General features: G+C 35.0%; 1 protein-coding gene across 3 annotated transcripts in view; it reads left to right on the top strand.

The window, feature by feature from the left end:
• pja2 (praja ring finger ubiquitin ligase 2) overlaps nucleotides 1-16466 on the top strand; it is a 109638-nt gene that overhangs the window by 76277 nt on the left and 16895 nt on the right. For all 3 annotated transcript variants that reach the window (XM_039759414.1, XM_039759415.1, XM_039759413.1), the window contains 2 exons: nucleotides 10294-10473; nucleotides 13505-13690. In XM_039759414.1, the coding sequence (XP_039615348.1) occupies nucleotides 10294-10473; nucleotides 13505-13690 (366 nt within the window). The remainder of the gene's footprint in view (nucleotides 1-10293; nucleotides 10474-13504; nucleotides 13691-16466) is intronic.

Here is a 16466-nt window from a genome sequence, read left to right as displayed (position 1 = left end):
CTGTTCCAACTTACATACAAATTCAGCTTAAGTATAAACCTACAGTCCCTATGTCATATGTAACCCGGAGACTGCCTGTATTGGTTTTATTAAAAATTGTAGAGGAAACAAAATTTTTCATGAAATTTGTTGGCAGGTGAAATAGTTGAGAAATAAAGATGCATGCTTCAAGAATGCAATGATTTTACCATTCAGCTGTCTGTTGCAGTAATTTTGGTTTGTAGTGTCACATATTTGAGTGAGTTAAAATGATGGCAAGCATCTTAGCTCTTTAATAAAGTGGCATATGTAATCCTGATACAGAAACAAAAGCTTAACATTCATCCTCTGATTATTATGAATATGGCTACAGTTGTCCATTTAATCCTTCTAACTTGTTCTAACCAATTTATCCAGTTCAGGGTCAATGACGCTGAGAAACTTTTCCATGCTTTTATCACATCCCTCATCGATTATTGTAATTCCCTACTGGCAGGTGCCACTTCTAATCTTAAATCACAGCTCCAGCTTATTCAAAACTCGGCTGCAAGAGTCCTTACTCGAACCAGCAACAGTGAGCACATCACATCCATCCTGCTTCGCCTTCACTGGCTCCCTGTTTCTTACGGAATTGAATATAAAATTCTGCTAATAACCTACAAAGCCTTAAACGACCTTTAATGTGCCTGTCCTCCCACTAAGGTCCTCTGATTCTGGCAATCGTGTTGTACCCCACACTAATCTACACTCCATGGGTGACTGGGCTTTCAGCTGTATAGCGCCCAGACTCTGGAATGATCTACCGAAATGAATTAGATCAGCTGACTTCATGAATTCTTTTAAAAAAAAACAACTCAAAACTCATCTGTTCAGGAAGGCTTTTAGCTCTTCCTGACTTTTATTACCTTTCTTTCAGTTTCCCTCTATGTCAAGATGCTCATGCAACCTGTGTGTGTGTGCTAGACCATGAATTATGTTGTCTGTTAGACTTTTTTCTCTGAATTTACTATCTTACTCTTCTTTATTTATCTGGTTTTAGTACAATGCTATATACTGTATACCCTGCCGTTCTTTCTTAAACTCTGTGAGCATAGGAAAGGCGCTGTATACATAAAAAAATGTAAATGTAATGACTATCCCAGCAGCACTGAACACAGGACAGGACCTATCTTTGGACACTTCACTGCCTCTGCAGACATCCCTACATCCATCTACATTAATGTAAAAATGAGCTGTTGGCAAATATTAATTCCAAAATAAACTTTAATTAGTGTTTACAAGTTTCCACACTGACTAGACATGCATTAAAGCTTGAGGAAAATCTCAACAATGATGAGAATTACAATATGTTAACAGCAGCACAAAATCACAATGAAGTGCTACTGAGCAGCATACATATTTGCTGAAAAAATCTGTAAATATTTTGACCATTAAGTGGTGCCACCAAGCCCTAGACACATCTCCACAGATAGTACATGGGTTCAAAACAAGTATTTTTTTTATTGAACAGTGTTCCTTTTAACAAGCTTCTTTTTACAGAGCACAATACTTATTTTTTTCTCTTGCTCTTTCCCTCCTCCACTCCTCCCAGGCAAGTGTTTTGCATCTCCTCTCCTGACTTTGACTTTCTGTGTGAAGTGGAGAGCTTCATTTTAAACTCCACCCCAAAAGTACTTTCGGTGCCAAATGCTTGTCTCCAGAGAGCACTTTCAGGTCAGGTGGAACCCAAGCTTTCAGTTACTGACTTCTCATCCTGGTGGCCCACATGGAACCCAGCAGGTCAGTTTTATGGGACCACAACCCTAACCCTGCAGGTATCCATACCGAGGTTAGCCATAAGGGATGCTACCATACAGTGTATGGGGGAATGACCAGCATATGCAACACAGTTTCCCATTGTCTCATACATGTGGTCTCCCAACAGGGAACAAGTCCATTACTTATCCTGGTCGAGATACTCCATCTATTTTGTCCGTCTTGCAGAGTGGCATCCCAGCAGGGTATGTGATTCCCAGCCATGGCTCCTGTTGCACTTTCCTTCTGCGCCATTCATTCAGTTGGCCTCCTGGCTAGGTAAGAGAAGGGAGTCTGTCTTGGCTGTAATGCTAAACCATCCATTACAATACAAAATTTTTAGCGTTCATTGCGTTTTTTAGGCCAGAATAATTTTTATTACTGTATCAGCTAAAATGCAACTAACTTAGTGAAAGCACATACAACTAGGGATGTCACTGCACCAGAATTTTAGTATTTAATACCAGTACATGAAATTTTACAGTAGTTAATATTTTTCGATACTATGGCAAAAACGAGTGCTATTCAACCGCTTTTTTATTAAAAGTACCTCCATTATCAAAGTTAACATTGTTCCTTTTTCTGTAAAAGAATATCAGATATATAAATACTAATGCATTTACTTATTTAGCTGATGCCTTTATCCAAGGTGGCTTAAAACATTTGAGATGCAACCAGTTCCATTAATTTTGTTTTTCCAAGACCTCCTTGTGGTCACAGTTTCCGTAGCAGGATTTAAACGAAGAACCTCCAGAATTGATGTTCAAAGCTTTAACCACTACACCACACTATTTGTCAAAAACTACACATCATCACACTGCCATAGTAATAACAGCAGCTTTAAAATACTGGTATACCTATCAAGATGTTACCCCACTATCATTTAAGTATCCTAGTATTGGTATTCATAAATATCCAATTATAATGCAGGACTTGAATTTTAATGATTGATGGACATGGGGATATCCCCCTATTGTAATAACAAATGGGTGAAATTTTATAATCTTGAGGGAATTTCGGCATAGTTTTTGAAAGAATGAGAACAACGTGGACTACCTTATTTCCATGTGCACATTACAAATTTACCCTCCGTCATTTTCTTTCCTGTAACTGAAGAATACTGCTTACTAAACGAAAAAATTCCAACATTGTAATCTGTACTGTTGAATTATTGAATTCCAAGATAATTCAGGATATTTAAATTAAAATATTGTGAATTAAACTCTTTAAATAACGGCATGCTTTTAATATGTGGTTTACCAGAGAATCCCTCTGTTAGGTTTGTAACATTTGCTGTTGTAAAATTTATATTTATATAATTAGCTGATTAAAACCAAACTAAAGAATAACGAATGGGTCAAATTTATTACATTTTCAAAGGTTGCAAAATCCTGCAGCTTTTGTTTTTCAAATTTGACCCTTCTTTTATTATTAAAATCCATTGGTGCTAAGGTTTCATAAAACACTCTTGGCTGTGCTGTTTTCAAAGTATCTTGTATGACTGATCAGACTTTGTTAGTGCTTAACCTGTGTACTAGTCCAGAAGTGAATATTAACTGCACCTGCAATTTAACTGGTAGACTGCAACACAATATTCAGTGTACAGTACCTTTAAAATATTTGACGTGAGTGCTTTCAGTACGTTTTCCACATTTTGGGAATTTTATTAAAAGACATTAGTTTGACTTCAAAAACTTAAATGAATGGTACAAATTTAACATTTGCATATCTGTATTTAACAATGAAGTATGTTATTTTGCCCATCCTGCTAGCTGGCATAATCACAGTGCTTAATGCTACGAAGTGCTAAGTAAATTTTATTTTGGTGTGAACAATTGGAGCAGCTCATTTCATTGCCAGTTTGGACGGGCCAAAGAGCCACTTGTCCTGAAACTTTCTTTTTTACCTTCTACAGCTGTTCACATTTCCAGCGCCCATAGTTCCATAAGCAAGACAGTGAATGGTGCTTGCAACTTTTGCCTCACGACCCCAAACTGTACAAAACTGTTTAGAAAATGAATGTATGCTTAAAAGCAAATCCATGGATGGGTTTAGTGTAATCGGAGAATGAATGCAAAGCCTCTGTATCTTTTGTAGGGCCTGTGTAGAATACATTTTTAAAATTCTTGACACTATCATTTTGTCTCCTCTTACATCATCGATTAAACCTCCCATCAGGTCAGTCACATCATTGGTCTCACAAAGCACTAACCCATAATCAGATTAAAGGGGTAATAATGAAAGCCTGTGTTCTGGCTTGTTAAAAATAATAAGCACAATTAAGTCACACACTGAAATTCTCCCGTCTCTAGACGTGACTTTTTTTCTTTTTGACATGTATTATCACCGTGAGCTATTTTATATGTAGTTCTTTTTCACATTTTTCAACATTATCACTTTGTCTTCTGGACCAATTTGTCTACTTGCAGTCATCATTGAAGAGTCTGCTGCCAACTGTTGTTCGATACTACCGATACTGGAAGAAAAAAAAGAGAGACCCATTTTGTTTTTGCACATTATTAACTGGTGCCTAATGTATTAGTTCTTTTCACATCCCTACATACATTTAAATGATTTTATCTTTCTACCCCTTGATATCAACAGCATTCTTGAAAGTGTTAAGCTATACCTTAACACTAGATAAAAGACTTGCAGATATCCACTCTTTGGTCAAATGTGATTTTAGGTTATATTTGTGTTGTTATTGTAAGGGAGAGAGCATTGTGCATGGAAACTCCATTTATTTAGAAAATGCTTTTGCATAAATATTGCATTATTAAAACATTGATTAATAAAGATAATAACTGTCCAACTAAATTATAGGAAAAATAGTTGTTAGAACCTTTAAAATTGTTGAAATACTGTAACCTACCAATATTATTAGAATTGTGAAAAAGAATTAAGATTCTACAACTCAAATAGTGTATAGAGCAAATGTAGATCAAAACATGTACCAATTTGAATGAATACATTAAAATTGTCATTTCTTAATTGTTCAAATGTAAATAACATATTTAATAATAGTTATTTGGTAAGAATATTTTGAAAGTGGATAGTTTTTGCATTTGCTTTTATAGTGCAAAATATAAATTACTTAATTTTATGTACAAAATCCTGAATAATGAGTTCACTGGTAGTGGCATCATATTGTCATTTATTTGCTTTTATCAAAAAAGCTCTTTTGTTTATTATAGAGTGTGGTAATGTAACTAAGTTAATTTTAGAAGTTCCCTAACTCTGCTTATGACACACATAAATCATGACTAGCAATTGTCTTTTTGTTTTCATAAGGTTTAATAATCCTGCACCATTATAGCTGAGACCAAAATAGGATGCTCTCATACTTTTACATAGTTACTAACGTGAACTTAGTTTATTGATCTTAATTTAGCCTTGTTAACCCAGTAAATGTAATGGGGAAGCCATTGCCTTTATGAGAATTAGTAGAAATAACATCTCAAAAAAAAAAAAATCAGACTATAGTACTTTTATGTGGTGAAGCAAATATGACCATATCACAGTCTTTCACGATAATAGCAGTTTTGTTGTGCAAACGGTCTTGTTTACCATTAGTGGTAATTGCTGCTGATGATCATTCTGCCATGCTCAAAGGTTCTTTTGGATTGAGGATTTTTACACGTACTTTGCTTATTTTCAGAAAACACATTTTTATGCTTTGCAGTCCAACAGTTTGGATTTCTCAGTTTTGAAACAGATTACTCATGAAAAGCAGACTTTAAAATTGGTCTATTCCATCAGAGTGGAGCCATGTGTTTCACATGTGTAGATTCAATTGCAAGGGTAGACTTTACTATAAAATGTAGCAAGAAAGCATGTCCTAAGTCTAATCACCTGTCATCTTTCCTTGTGCTTGTAAAAAGGTCAGAATTAAAAATAATTATTCTTTATATTTATCAAGCGCTTTTCTTGGGGGGAGACATTTCACCCTTCACTAATATGTAGCTTCCGACAGGATAATGCAACAGCAGCCATTTTTTGTGCCAGTACGTTCACCACACATTAGCTGTTAGGTGGTAAAGTGGTGTGAGAGGAAGCCAATTAGAGCCGGGGGATGATTAAGGCTTCGGTGGGCAATTTAGCCTGGACATCAGGATACACTGTACTATTTATGAGGGATGCCCATGGATCTTTTGTGACCTCAGTTTTATATCTCATCCAAAGGATAGCTCCATTTTTACAGCCTAGTGTCCCTATCACTGCATTGAGGCATTGGGATCTCCATTCAGACTACATGCTCAGTGCATCCTGCTGGCCTTACCAACACCTCTTCCAACTGAAACCCACGTTTTTCCTAGACAATCTCCCATCCAAGTACTGGCCACGCCCAAACTTGCTTAACTTCAGGTGAATAACCTGTTCTGTTAGTCCCTGCACTTGCCAGATTAATTTCCCCCCTTTCATAGGATGCATTGTTGATCTTTCTTTCTTCTTCTTTCGGCTGCTCCCGTTAGGGGTTGCCACAGCGGATCATCTTCTTCCATATCTTTCTGTCCTCTGCATCTTTTTCTGTCACACCCATCACCTGCATGTGCTTTCTCACCATATCCAGAAACCTTCTATTAGGCCTTCCTCTTTTCCTCTTCCCTGGCAGCTCTATCCTTGGCATCCTTTTCCCAATATACCCAACATCTCTCCTCTGCACATGTCCAAACCAATGCAATCTCGCCTCTCTGACTTCGTTTCCCAACCATCTAACTTGAGCATTGTTGATGTTGGTGGATATTCTTCATCTTGTGCAGTTTATTCTGCATACTGCAGAGTTCAAAAATCCTCCAACCCCCTCCCCATGGTTTGGTTGAAAAACCTCTTGCAAATGTTTTGTCAAAAAAGAAAAATTGAAGTTCATTTCTAACGAAAGTGAGGTATATGATCAGGTATGCCTTTGCCAAATGGAGTTTCTATGTTTTGTTAGGCTGAAGTATAACTTCTGTATGGATGAGTCCATAGAGTATAGATCTGTCACCATTTTTTAAAAACTATTTTATCTGTGTGTAAATTATATATATATATATATATATATATATATATATATATATATATATATATATATATATATATATATATATATATATATATATATATATATATATATATATATATATTTATATATATATAATACACACTGTATGCTTGGCATTTGGCTGCAAATGGGCACATCGAATCCTCCTTACTTCTGTTGGCAGATTTTTTTTTTCTGTTGGAGATTTTTTTTCTTATTACCTTTAACATTTATTTTACTGCTTCTTCAATCCTGATTTTATTCTTTACATCATTGTTCCCCAGTACCAATGTCTTGCCCTTGCGTGCAATTTTGTAGCATGCATCTTGGACCAATATTGACAAACGCTCTTTAGATGCAAGGTCTATGGCACAATAGGTTTATAAATTAAATTAAACTTTGGATTCTCCCATCCATAGCATTTTAATGCTGCTTTTAGTTTTCAGGTCTTGCAGAAGCCAACATTGTTTTATGCATATACTAAGTAAAACATTTAATGGTCGTTTTTTGGCTTGTACACTTTTCGAGAACTTTGCCCCCTTTATCTTTTCCTTAACTATTTTTTAATGCAGCCTAAAAGACAAGATGTCCGTTCCAACTTCTACTATATTATGGTGACTCTCCCAACTCCTAACTCTCTTATTACCCCTTATATAGTACTAATTCTGTGTTCCCAAAAATGAATTATGAGTTGACTAAATGTCAGTGGCTTCAAATATTGTATTTAATGTTCAGTTAGTCATGTTGTATTGCTCTTATTTTTTTGTTTCATGCTGTTTAAGATTGAAATGATCAAGCCTCAATATAAAGGGGCTATGCTGTTGTTCTGATATTCTGTATGTGAGTAAATTTTTAGCTCCTGTATGCTAAAATATATCAATTACAGGTTTTGACAATTACTTGTTTATACTTTTTGTTTCAACAAGGGTACAGAAAAGCACAGAAATCAAGTACCATGCAATCATTACATTTCTAATATATGATTCTAATATTGAATTTCTAATACTGTATATGATTCTTATATTGTAAAAAACTCACCTTTTGTTGATTCACTCACTTGTAGTCTGCATGTACATGGGCCAGACTCCTTCATACCCTACAGTTAAGAAATGGGCTGAAAAATTCCATTGTGGCATGACATCCTTCGAAGATAACCCAAAGTCTGAGTGGCCTTTGGCATCAATGATAGAAGATCTTGCTATTTTGCAGAACATTGTAATTTTTGTTGAATGGATAATCAAATAATGGGGCATAAGATAGCAGACACTATTGTCAGCTCATGAAATGATGTATCACCATTCCCAATGTTCCAAGCAGAAATTTAAGCTGATGAATGCAACTGGAAGACTTTCAAAAGGTGTTTTATAGTTAGTGATAAAACTCTGATACATCACTATGACTCATGGTACTTACAATATTTAAACAAATGGAAGGAAGCATGATTACTGTAGCACAGCAAAGAACTTATTTGTCGAACAGAGTGCCAGAAAGATGATATACACAATTTATTTGGTTGCATGCCTCCAAAAGGCCCATATAGCTGAAAGTGGGAATTTCAACAGGTGCTTTCCTCTCCTTTTTTCAGACCTGACTTGTATGATTCCAGCTTTTGTTCCCCAATCTGAAGGGATGCTTCAGTGGGACTTGCTGTGCTAATGATAGAGACATCAAGACATCTGTGGGAGAATAGTTGCACAAGAAAGTCAAAATTTTTTTAAAATTTTTAATTTTATTTAAAATTTTTTAATTTTATTAGTTCATGTAAAATTTTGCTCAGACATTATACAAAAAATTAAAGCTTATTTGGATTTGCTAATGTTGAATATCTGTCTTCCTTGGAATGAAGTTTTATTACACAATAGTACTATACTGTATTCTTCAATTCCTTCTTGAAAATCTGATTCTAAAGGAGAGATTGTTCATGAAACTCCCAGATCAAGTTACCCAGCAACATTGGCCTTTATGTACAAATTTACTTGGACCACGATCCATTCCTAGAATTTCAGAGTCCCCTATAATCTCTCATGGAAATTTTAAAAGAAAGAATGATACTCTCTTTTATTGATAGAAAATCGAGTGGTGAGCAAGAGTAAATTCTAATATATTCCATTCATAGTGTGTCTTTCAGTTAGAATTTAGTCTTTGCTTTATGCTTTAATATTTGCATTTGCCTCGTATTTCTCGGATTTTTCTTCAGTTGATCTACTCCATTATAACCAAGTGAAAACTGTGGACAGAGAGGACATCATGCTGTGAGCCTTGTGCAATTTCATTTTTAGGTCAGCAGGTAGTTCTGTTTTAAGTACTGTGTTAGTTTTAAGTTTTGAATAAAATCACGCTAAAATTATACTACTAAATTATCGGAGCAGTGCTAATTGTTTGTAGCCAGGGTCATGGCTTTCATTTCAGTCGGTTAATGCTGCACTGTCCTGCACATTTGGATTTTTAGGTAGAAAAACCTGTTTTATGCCGCTGGTTATTTTTATGTTCAAATCTCAAGGGTGTTTGTGGGCTTTTTTATTTCAGTGTTATTACAAAATTAAAATTCAGCTATTCTTTCAATAGCCATGTTGTTTCCTTTTTTATTCAGGAGCACTGTTTTCATTGCTTGTGATTTTTCGTATCTCAAAGATGTGTTACATTCATTTAGCAGTTATTTTACAACACCTGATGGTATTTCTTAAGTAAATAATCGCATAATCAATAATGGTTTAGTTTGGTATTGTTGCCTCACTTGTGAGTTCCTTTGTTCCAACTCAACAATAGCTCACAAAAATGTATTATATCTAAAAAAAAAAAAAACTACCAGGTATAGTATATGGCAAAATGCACATTAGGTTGGTAAAGGGTGTCAGAAATTGGCATAAAGCTTTTTTTTTTTAAATTAAGAATATGACTCTCGCGAATTGGTCAGGCATTTTCCTGTAAAATATAAAATTAACAAGCTGATTGATAGGTCCTGGTCATGTTATATGCAGATATATAAATCATGTCACCTACCATTTGATAATAATGTCTAGTTTTCAGTGTTGTCTTTGTCATCTGTCTGCAAATTAGGTGGTAATCATTTCTAAAGTCCAATTAATATTTTTTTGCTTAAGATGACCGGACAGCAGTCCATATCCTTATTGAGAGTTATTGATGGAGGCCCAACTCTGTGCTTTGTCAATTTATTTGTCCTTTTATCATTCTTTTCATATAATTGGCATTTACATATGTTATTCTTGGTCTGCTGTAGTACACACCTTTCAGGCTTACTGAGGTTACCATGATTTGGGCTTGCCCAGTCATCACCCTTTTATGGTATCCTCAATGTACATTTCTCTAGTGCAGCTGATGAACATAATAAACCTAAAAACCTAATTATTTGCATACATTGTCAGATCAATCTCTCAGTCAGTTTTTTTTTAATTGGCCACTGGTTCTGTGTGGAGTTATTGATGATGTAATTGAATTTATATTTAAGAATTACAATTTACATTTTTTTCCCTATGAATTAGTTCAGAAATAAGTGAAGGAGAATGGTCTGCCTCATGGTCATCAGATTCTGCAGCTGACAAAGAACATTCATCTATTGATGAAAGCTGGGAGACTCTTCCAGGTTTAGATGAGCCAGAACACAACGTGCAGAGTGATAACATCAGCTTGGATGATGTACCAGACATTAACTCTCATTCTGAGTAAGTACATATTACAATTTAAGCATGTCCAATGGAAGGTAAATTACCAGCAACCCTAATTATGCTGAGATGTATTATTTATTTAATTATATATTTTTAATGTATTGCAGATTATTACCCTCTTCTTATTTGACCAAACTAAAAGTTGAAATGTATAACTACAGGTGAAAACACAAAATTTGTGACACCTAATAAGAAAGGCCCATGACTCAGTTCATCCCATTTAATATTTTTTTTATTATAAAGTTACTATGAAAATTGATTTCAAATATGTTAATATTAAAACAGAAAATAAGGTTAATAACAAAACGCTTGCTACATCGTCCAAATGTAGTGCAGTTTAACTCTTTGAATCCTGTAAATATTTAAGTACATATATAACAAGGTGATGTATCTGATCATTTTTAAAACTCATTTTACTCTGATATGGTGACTGTCATCTTGTGGCTCACTTGAATAGTTTGATACACGTGACATAACAATAACCATATTATCCAGTAATGTTTTGCATCTATTTAGTATCTTCATTACTTTGTCAAAGTTAATGTTAATAGTGCTGTTAGGTTTTTCTTTTTCAGCTGTCAACTCTTTTCTTGGCTATGGGTTTTGTTAATGCAGTCTCTGTAAGTCTGACTTTGCCTGTCAGACTACTCTTGGATCTTAACTAAAAACAATAATATTTGGAAAGCCTCTCTTCCTCTCAAACTTCACGGCTCTTTCTCTCCTTTATTAGAGCATTATATGGCCATTATTTTAACTCCAGCCTTATAGTAAACCATATGAGAGTGATGACCACCACAGAACCAAAAGATAAAGTTTAGAGAATAAGCATTTTAACTGCCACATCATATAACAGAAGTGAGTTCTCAGTTTTTGGTTTTTGGATATAACCGACTGTGGTTGTTGAGCCTTTTGCGTAGTTTGACCTGATTTGGGTGTGCTGGGGTACTTTTAAGGTTTTATTCAATATCAAGGCCATGTACATCATTATAGATATACAGTAGATAACTATTTGACCATTTTTACATATACATTATTAATCAGGTAATTTAAATAATTGTGCACTTTGCGGGTGAAGCATTTCAAAGCATAACATTTTCAATGCAGCTTGATACAGGAAATGTCCATTGTAACACACTGCAGCACAGCATGTCCTGTTAATAGGAAACGGTTCAATAACTCCATTACAGTAAATACATTACAGATTTCCAGTTAACAAGTGGCATATTAACAGTATGAATAACAGAAAGGTTCCTATATGTTTTGGATTTTTTTAATAAAACTCACAAAAAGCACAGGAGACCAAAGTCAAAACATTTTTTTTTTTTTAGCTGAAAGTAAATTATCAGCAGCACTGACTCAAAGTACAAAACAAAGAAAGTCAAAAGGAAAACGATAAACCCTGATACACTGTACAATTATAAGCTTTGCTTTTCTCACATCTTATTCCTTCTTCACACTAGCCTTGCCTTTCTATTATGTACCAGCTGAGCCTTTGCTCTAACTCTATGCTTACTAGATGTGTATCCTGAAGGAGCCTTTCAGCCTCCTCAAGGGACAATGTTTAGCATTATTCCTTGCAGGGTTACAGTCCTGAGCCCCTGAAAACATGGTAGGGGACCACACATATTGGAGCTAGTACACAGATTAGAAAATTAGGCATCATTGTGGAAAAGAGTTAAAAATAAATACACTTAATTACATGGCAGAATAAGTGAAATAGACAACACATAGTGAAGGAACAGAAGTTTCTCATTTACAGGGAATAGGGATTTAATGAATCTGAATCATTTTTTTGTACTTTGATGCTGAAGTTCTAGAATGTTATTGTAAACTGAAAGCTGAATTTTGTTTGGAATTATTGTTTTGTTGTAATATTTATTATATTAAACAATATTTACTAGTAGTTGTATAGATTTTCTTTTCCTAATGAATGCCTATGTTAAATACTCCTTGTTTACCAACGTTGTTTTTTTTACTTAATGACAGAAAGAAACATTCAGCAAAACTTCACAGATGTCAGAATGAATCAGCACTGCAGTCAGTGTGTGAAAGTCTTGAATAAGTGCACTTCATGCAGCATTTTCTCATTTAGTCTCTATAGTGGCATTTAATCATTACTTACTTCTTTGTTCGTCTGGTACTCTTTAGCTCTTTTCTTTAACATAATTTGAAAGAAAAAGAAAAAAACATCAATTACTTAGTTTCATTAAAAGTGTAATTTTAACAGTTTTGCTTTTAGCTAATAAACTATATACTTAGTTGGATTTTTTTTTTATGTAAATAAAGGAAATGTTACTTTTAAGTAAATGCCAGTATTCTATGGTGTCATGCATTAGATATGCAAATTGTGTTTCTTTGCCTTTGAAATGAAAAATATAGTAGTATATTAGTGATTGTTATTAGTAAAAAGTTGTAAGTAATTAACTTTAATGACTGAGGATTATTTAAGTTTAAATTAAAGTTTTTGCCTCTCTGGGTATAAATTAAAAATGCATAAATATTTTTATGAACCTTTGCTTGTATAATTGGGACAAAATGGTTATTTGTTTGGCTTATTCAGCTTTATTAGGTCACTTGTCCGGTCGTAGATTGTTATTATCAAATAAAATTTTAGCCCTCGTTCAGCAATTTGAGATTTTTCCACATTTTCTGTACCCCAAAATGTGAAAGGTTCTCAGACAAAAATATGTTAAGCCTTATAGTGTTTGCCTAAGTTTGGGTACTCATATGTTGATCAGAGCATTGTACTAGTACCAATGTATAGCAAGACCTGTAATAGGTAAAGCAAACATCTAGCTTTATATGCTATTTGGTTTGTAATCATTTTTAAAATACTTTATTCCATTGTGAATTTTATTTGGATATTTTATAATGCACATTAATGAATACCTTATTTATTAATGTACATTTAGGCATATAAAAATGACACTAAGAGTAGAATTTTATAGATAGTTTAAGCCTATTTAAATTGGAGACTTTATTGAGTAGGTAAATATCATGTACATTTTCTAATGTATTTATTTGTCAGAGAGCCAGCATTGCTAGAAGAAGGAGAAATCCCATGGCTGACTTATCGTGAGGAAACTGATAGCAGCAGTGATGAAGACGTAGGAGGAATGAGCCAGTTTGTTCACCCAGGACTGTTTATGTTAGATGGAAACAACAATTTTGAAGATGATTCTAGTATGAGTGAAGATTTTGATGCTGAATGGAGGTATACCATATTCATTTCACTAATCTGCATTTTTTTTTCTTTCAAAGTTTTTGTTTTTGCAGGTTGTTCACAGTATCCCATTATTATGAATTAAACCTAACCTTACAATAATCAAATAACTGAACAAATATTATATTTTTATAACTGATGCAATGTATAAGAGTGGTAATCAAAATGTTATGAGCCTGAATCTGAAAGAAGTGCTGATATTTAAATGGGTAAAGATTAAATTCATATGTATTTATGTGAATCACAGTTTTGTAGCATTTGTGGTTTATTGATTGTGTGTGTGTGTGCGTGTGCATATAGATAGATAGATAGATAGATATATAGAGAGAGAGAGAGAGAGAGAGAGAGAGAGAGAGAGAGAGAGAGAGAGAGAGAGAGAGAGGTGTGAAAAACTATTTGCCCCCTTCCTGATTTCTTATTCTTTTGCATGTTTGTCACACAAAATGTTTCTGAATATCAAACACATTTAACCATTAGTCAAATATAACACAAGTAAACACAAAATCAGTTTTTAAATGATGGTTTTTATTATTTAGGGAGAAAAAATCCAAACCTACATGGCCCTGTGTGAAAAAGTAATTGCCCCCTGAACCTAATAACTGGTTGGGCCACCCTTAGCAGCAATAACTGCAATCATGCGTTTGCAATAACTTGCAATGAGTCTTTTACAGCGCTCTGGAGGAATTTTGGCCCACTCATCTTTGCAGAATTGTTGTAATTCAGCTTTATTTGAGGGTTTTCTAGCATGAACCGCCTTTTTAAGGTCATGCCATAGCATCTCAATTGGATTCAGGTCAGGACTTTGACTAGGCCACTCCAAAGTCGTCTTTTTGTTTTTCTTCAGCCATTCAGAGGTGGATTTGCTGGTGTGTTTTGGGTCATTGTCCTGTTGCAGCACCCAAGATCGCTTCAGCTTGAGTTGACGAACAGATGGCTAGACATTCTCCTTTAGGATTTTTTGGTAGACAGTAGAATTCCTGGTTCCATCTATCACAGCAAGCCTTCCAGGTCCTGAAGCAGCAAAACAACCCCAGACCATCACACTACCACCACCATATTTTACTGTTGGTATGATGATCTTTTTCTGAAATGCTGTGTTCCTTTTACGCCAGATGTAACGAGACATTTGCCTTCCAAAAAGTTCAACTTTTGTCTCATCAGTCCACAAGGTATTTTCCCAAAAGTCTTGGCAATCATTGAGATGTGTCTTAGCAAAATTGAGACGAGCCCTAATGTTCTTTTTGCTTAACAGTGGTTTGCGTCTTGGAAATCTGCCATACAGGCCGTTTTTGCCCAGTCTCTTTCTTATGGTGGAGTCGTGAACACTGACCTTAATTGAGGCAAGTGAGGCCTGCAGTTCTTTAGACGTTGTCCTGGGGTCTTTGTGACCTCTCGGATAAGTCGCTCTGCGCCTTGGGGTAATTTTGGTCGGCCGGCCACTCCTGGCAAGGTTCATCACTGTTCCATGTTTTTGCCATTTGTGGATAATGGCTCTCACTGTGGTTCGCTGGAGTCCCAAAGCTTTAGAAATGGCTTTATAACCTTTACCAGACTGATAGATCTCAATTACTTCTGTTCTCATTTGTTCCTGAATTTCTTTGGATCTTGGCATGATGCCTAGCTTTTGAGGTGCTTTTGGTCTACTTCCCTGTGTCAGGCAGCTCCTATTTAAGTGATTTCTTGATTGAAACAGGTGTGGCAGTAATCAGGCCTGGGGTGGCTATGGAAATTGAACTCAGGTGTGATACACCACAGTTAGGTTATTTTTTAACAAGGGGGCAATTACTTTTTTACACAGAGCCATGTAGGTTTGGATTTTTTTTTCTCCCTAAATAATAAAAACCATCATTTAAAAACTGCATTTTGTGTTTACTTGTGTTATATTTGACTAATGGTTAAATGTGTTTGATGATCAGAAACATTTTGTGTGACAAACATGCAAAAAAATAAGAAATCAGGAAGAGGGCAAATAGTTTTTCACACCACTGTATAATATAATGTATACACACACATATCGATATTGGTTGGGAAAACTGCAAAGTCAACTATTATGCTGTCATTGAACCTCTTAACACTAAATGCAAATGTGCCTTTGGGGGTTTATTCTCATCTAGTCAGCATGTATCAGTATCTGTCCTTTTCACATGCCACAGTGAAGTCCCACATCTTGGTGGAACATCTTTTGAAGATCTAGGTCTAGCCCAGCTTTGACATAACAGACAAAACTCTTTCCACCATGCATCCAGTCATTGCATTATTGAAGAGTGATGGGAAATGAGATAGCAGACAGTATATGAATTAGTTGTGGATCCACAAAATTAATTCTTCATGAACAATTAAGGCAGTAAAGAGATTAGTTATAAGTTAGCTGTATTTATTCACTCTGAGCAGTTAAACATAAGTAAAGTCTGGGCACAGACGTGTAAGCCACGTTTCATATCTGGGGATGAAATTTGATACATCACTGTGACCCAGAGTCCAAGTAAGAGATGAAGCAGCAAAAACATACTGATTCACCAACACCAAAAAAAATTCAGAATCCAGTCATGTAAAAACTTTTTATGAAGCTAAGATTGTAGTACATATTGATTGTATTGATTACACTGACACAAAGCCAGTTAATATTACACTAATTTGTTTTTTTGTTTGTGCTGCTGTTCTTGGAGAGCAGCAAGTAAGTGTTTTTTCTTGTCCTTGCATGGACATTAAAGGCTGTTTTGGAAAACTGAATTTCAAGTGGTGCCACACCCACTCTATTTCCAGACCT

The sequence above is a fragment of the Polypterus senegalus genome, chromosome 7 (genome assembly GCF_016835505.1).
Source record: "Polypterus senegalus isolate Bchr_013 chromosome 7, ASM1683550v1, whole genome shotgun sequence".
Taxonomy (NCBI): domain Eukaryota; kingdom Metazoa; phylum Chordata; class Cladistia; order Polypteriformes; family Polypteridae; genus Polypterus; species Polypterus senegalus.
Note: the sequence above shows the minus strand (reverse complement) of the source record. Positions and strands in the feature narration are given on the sequence as shown.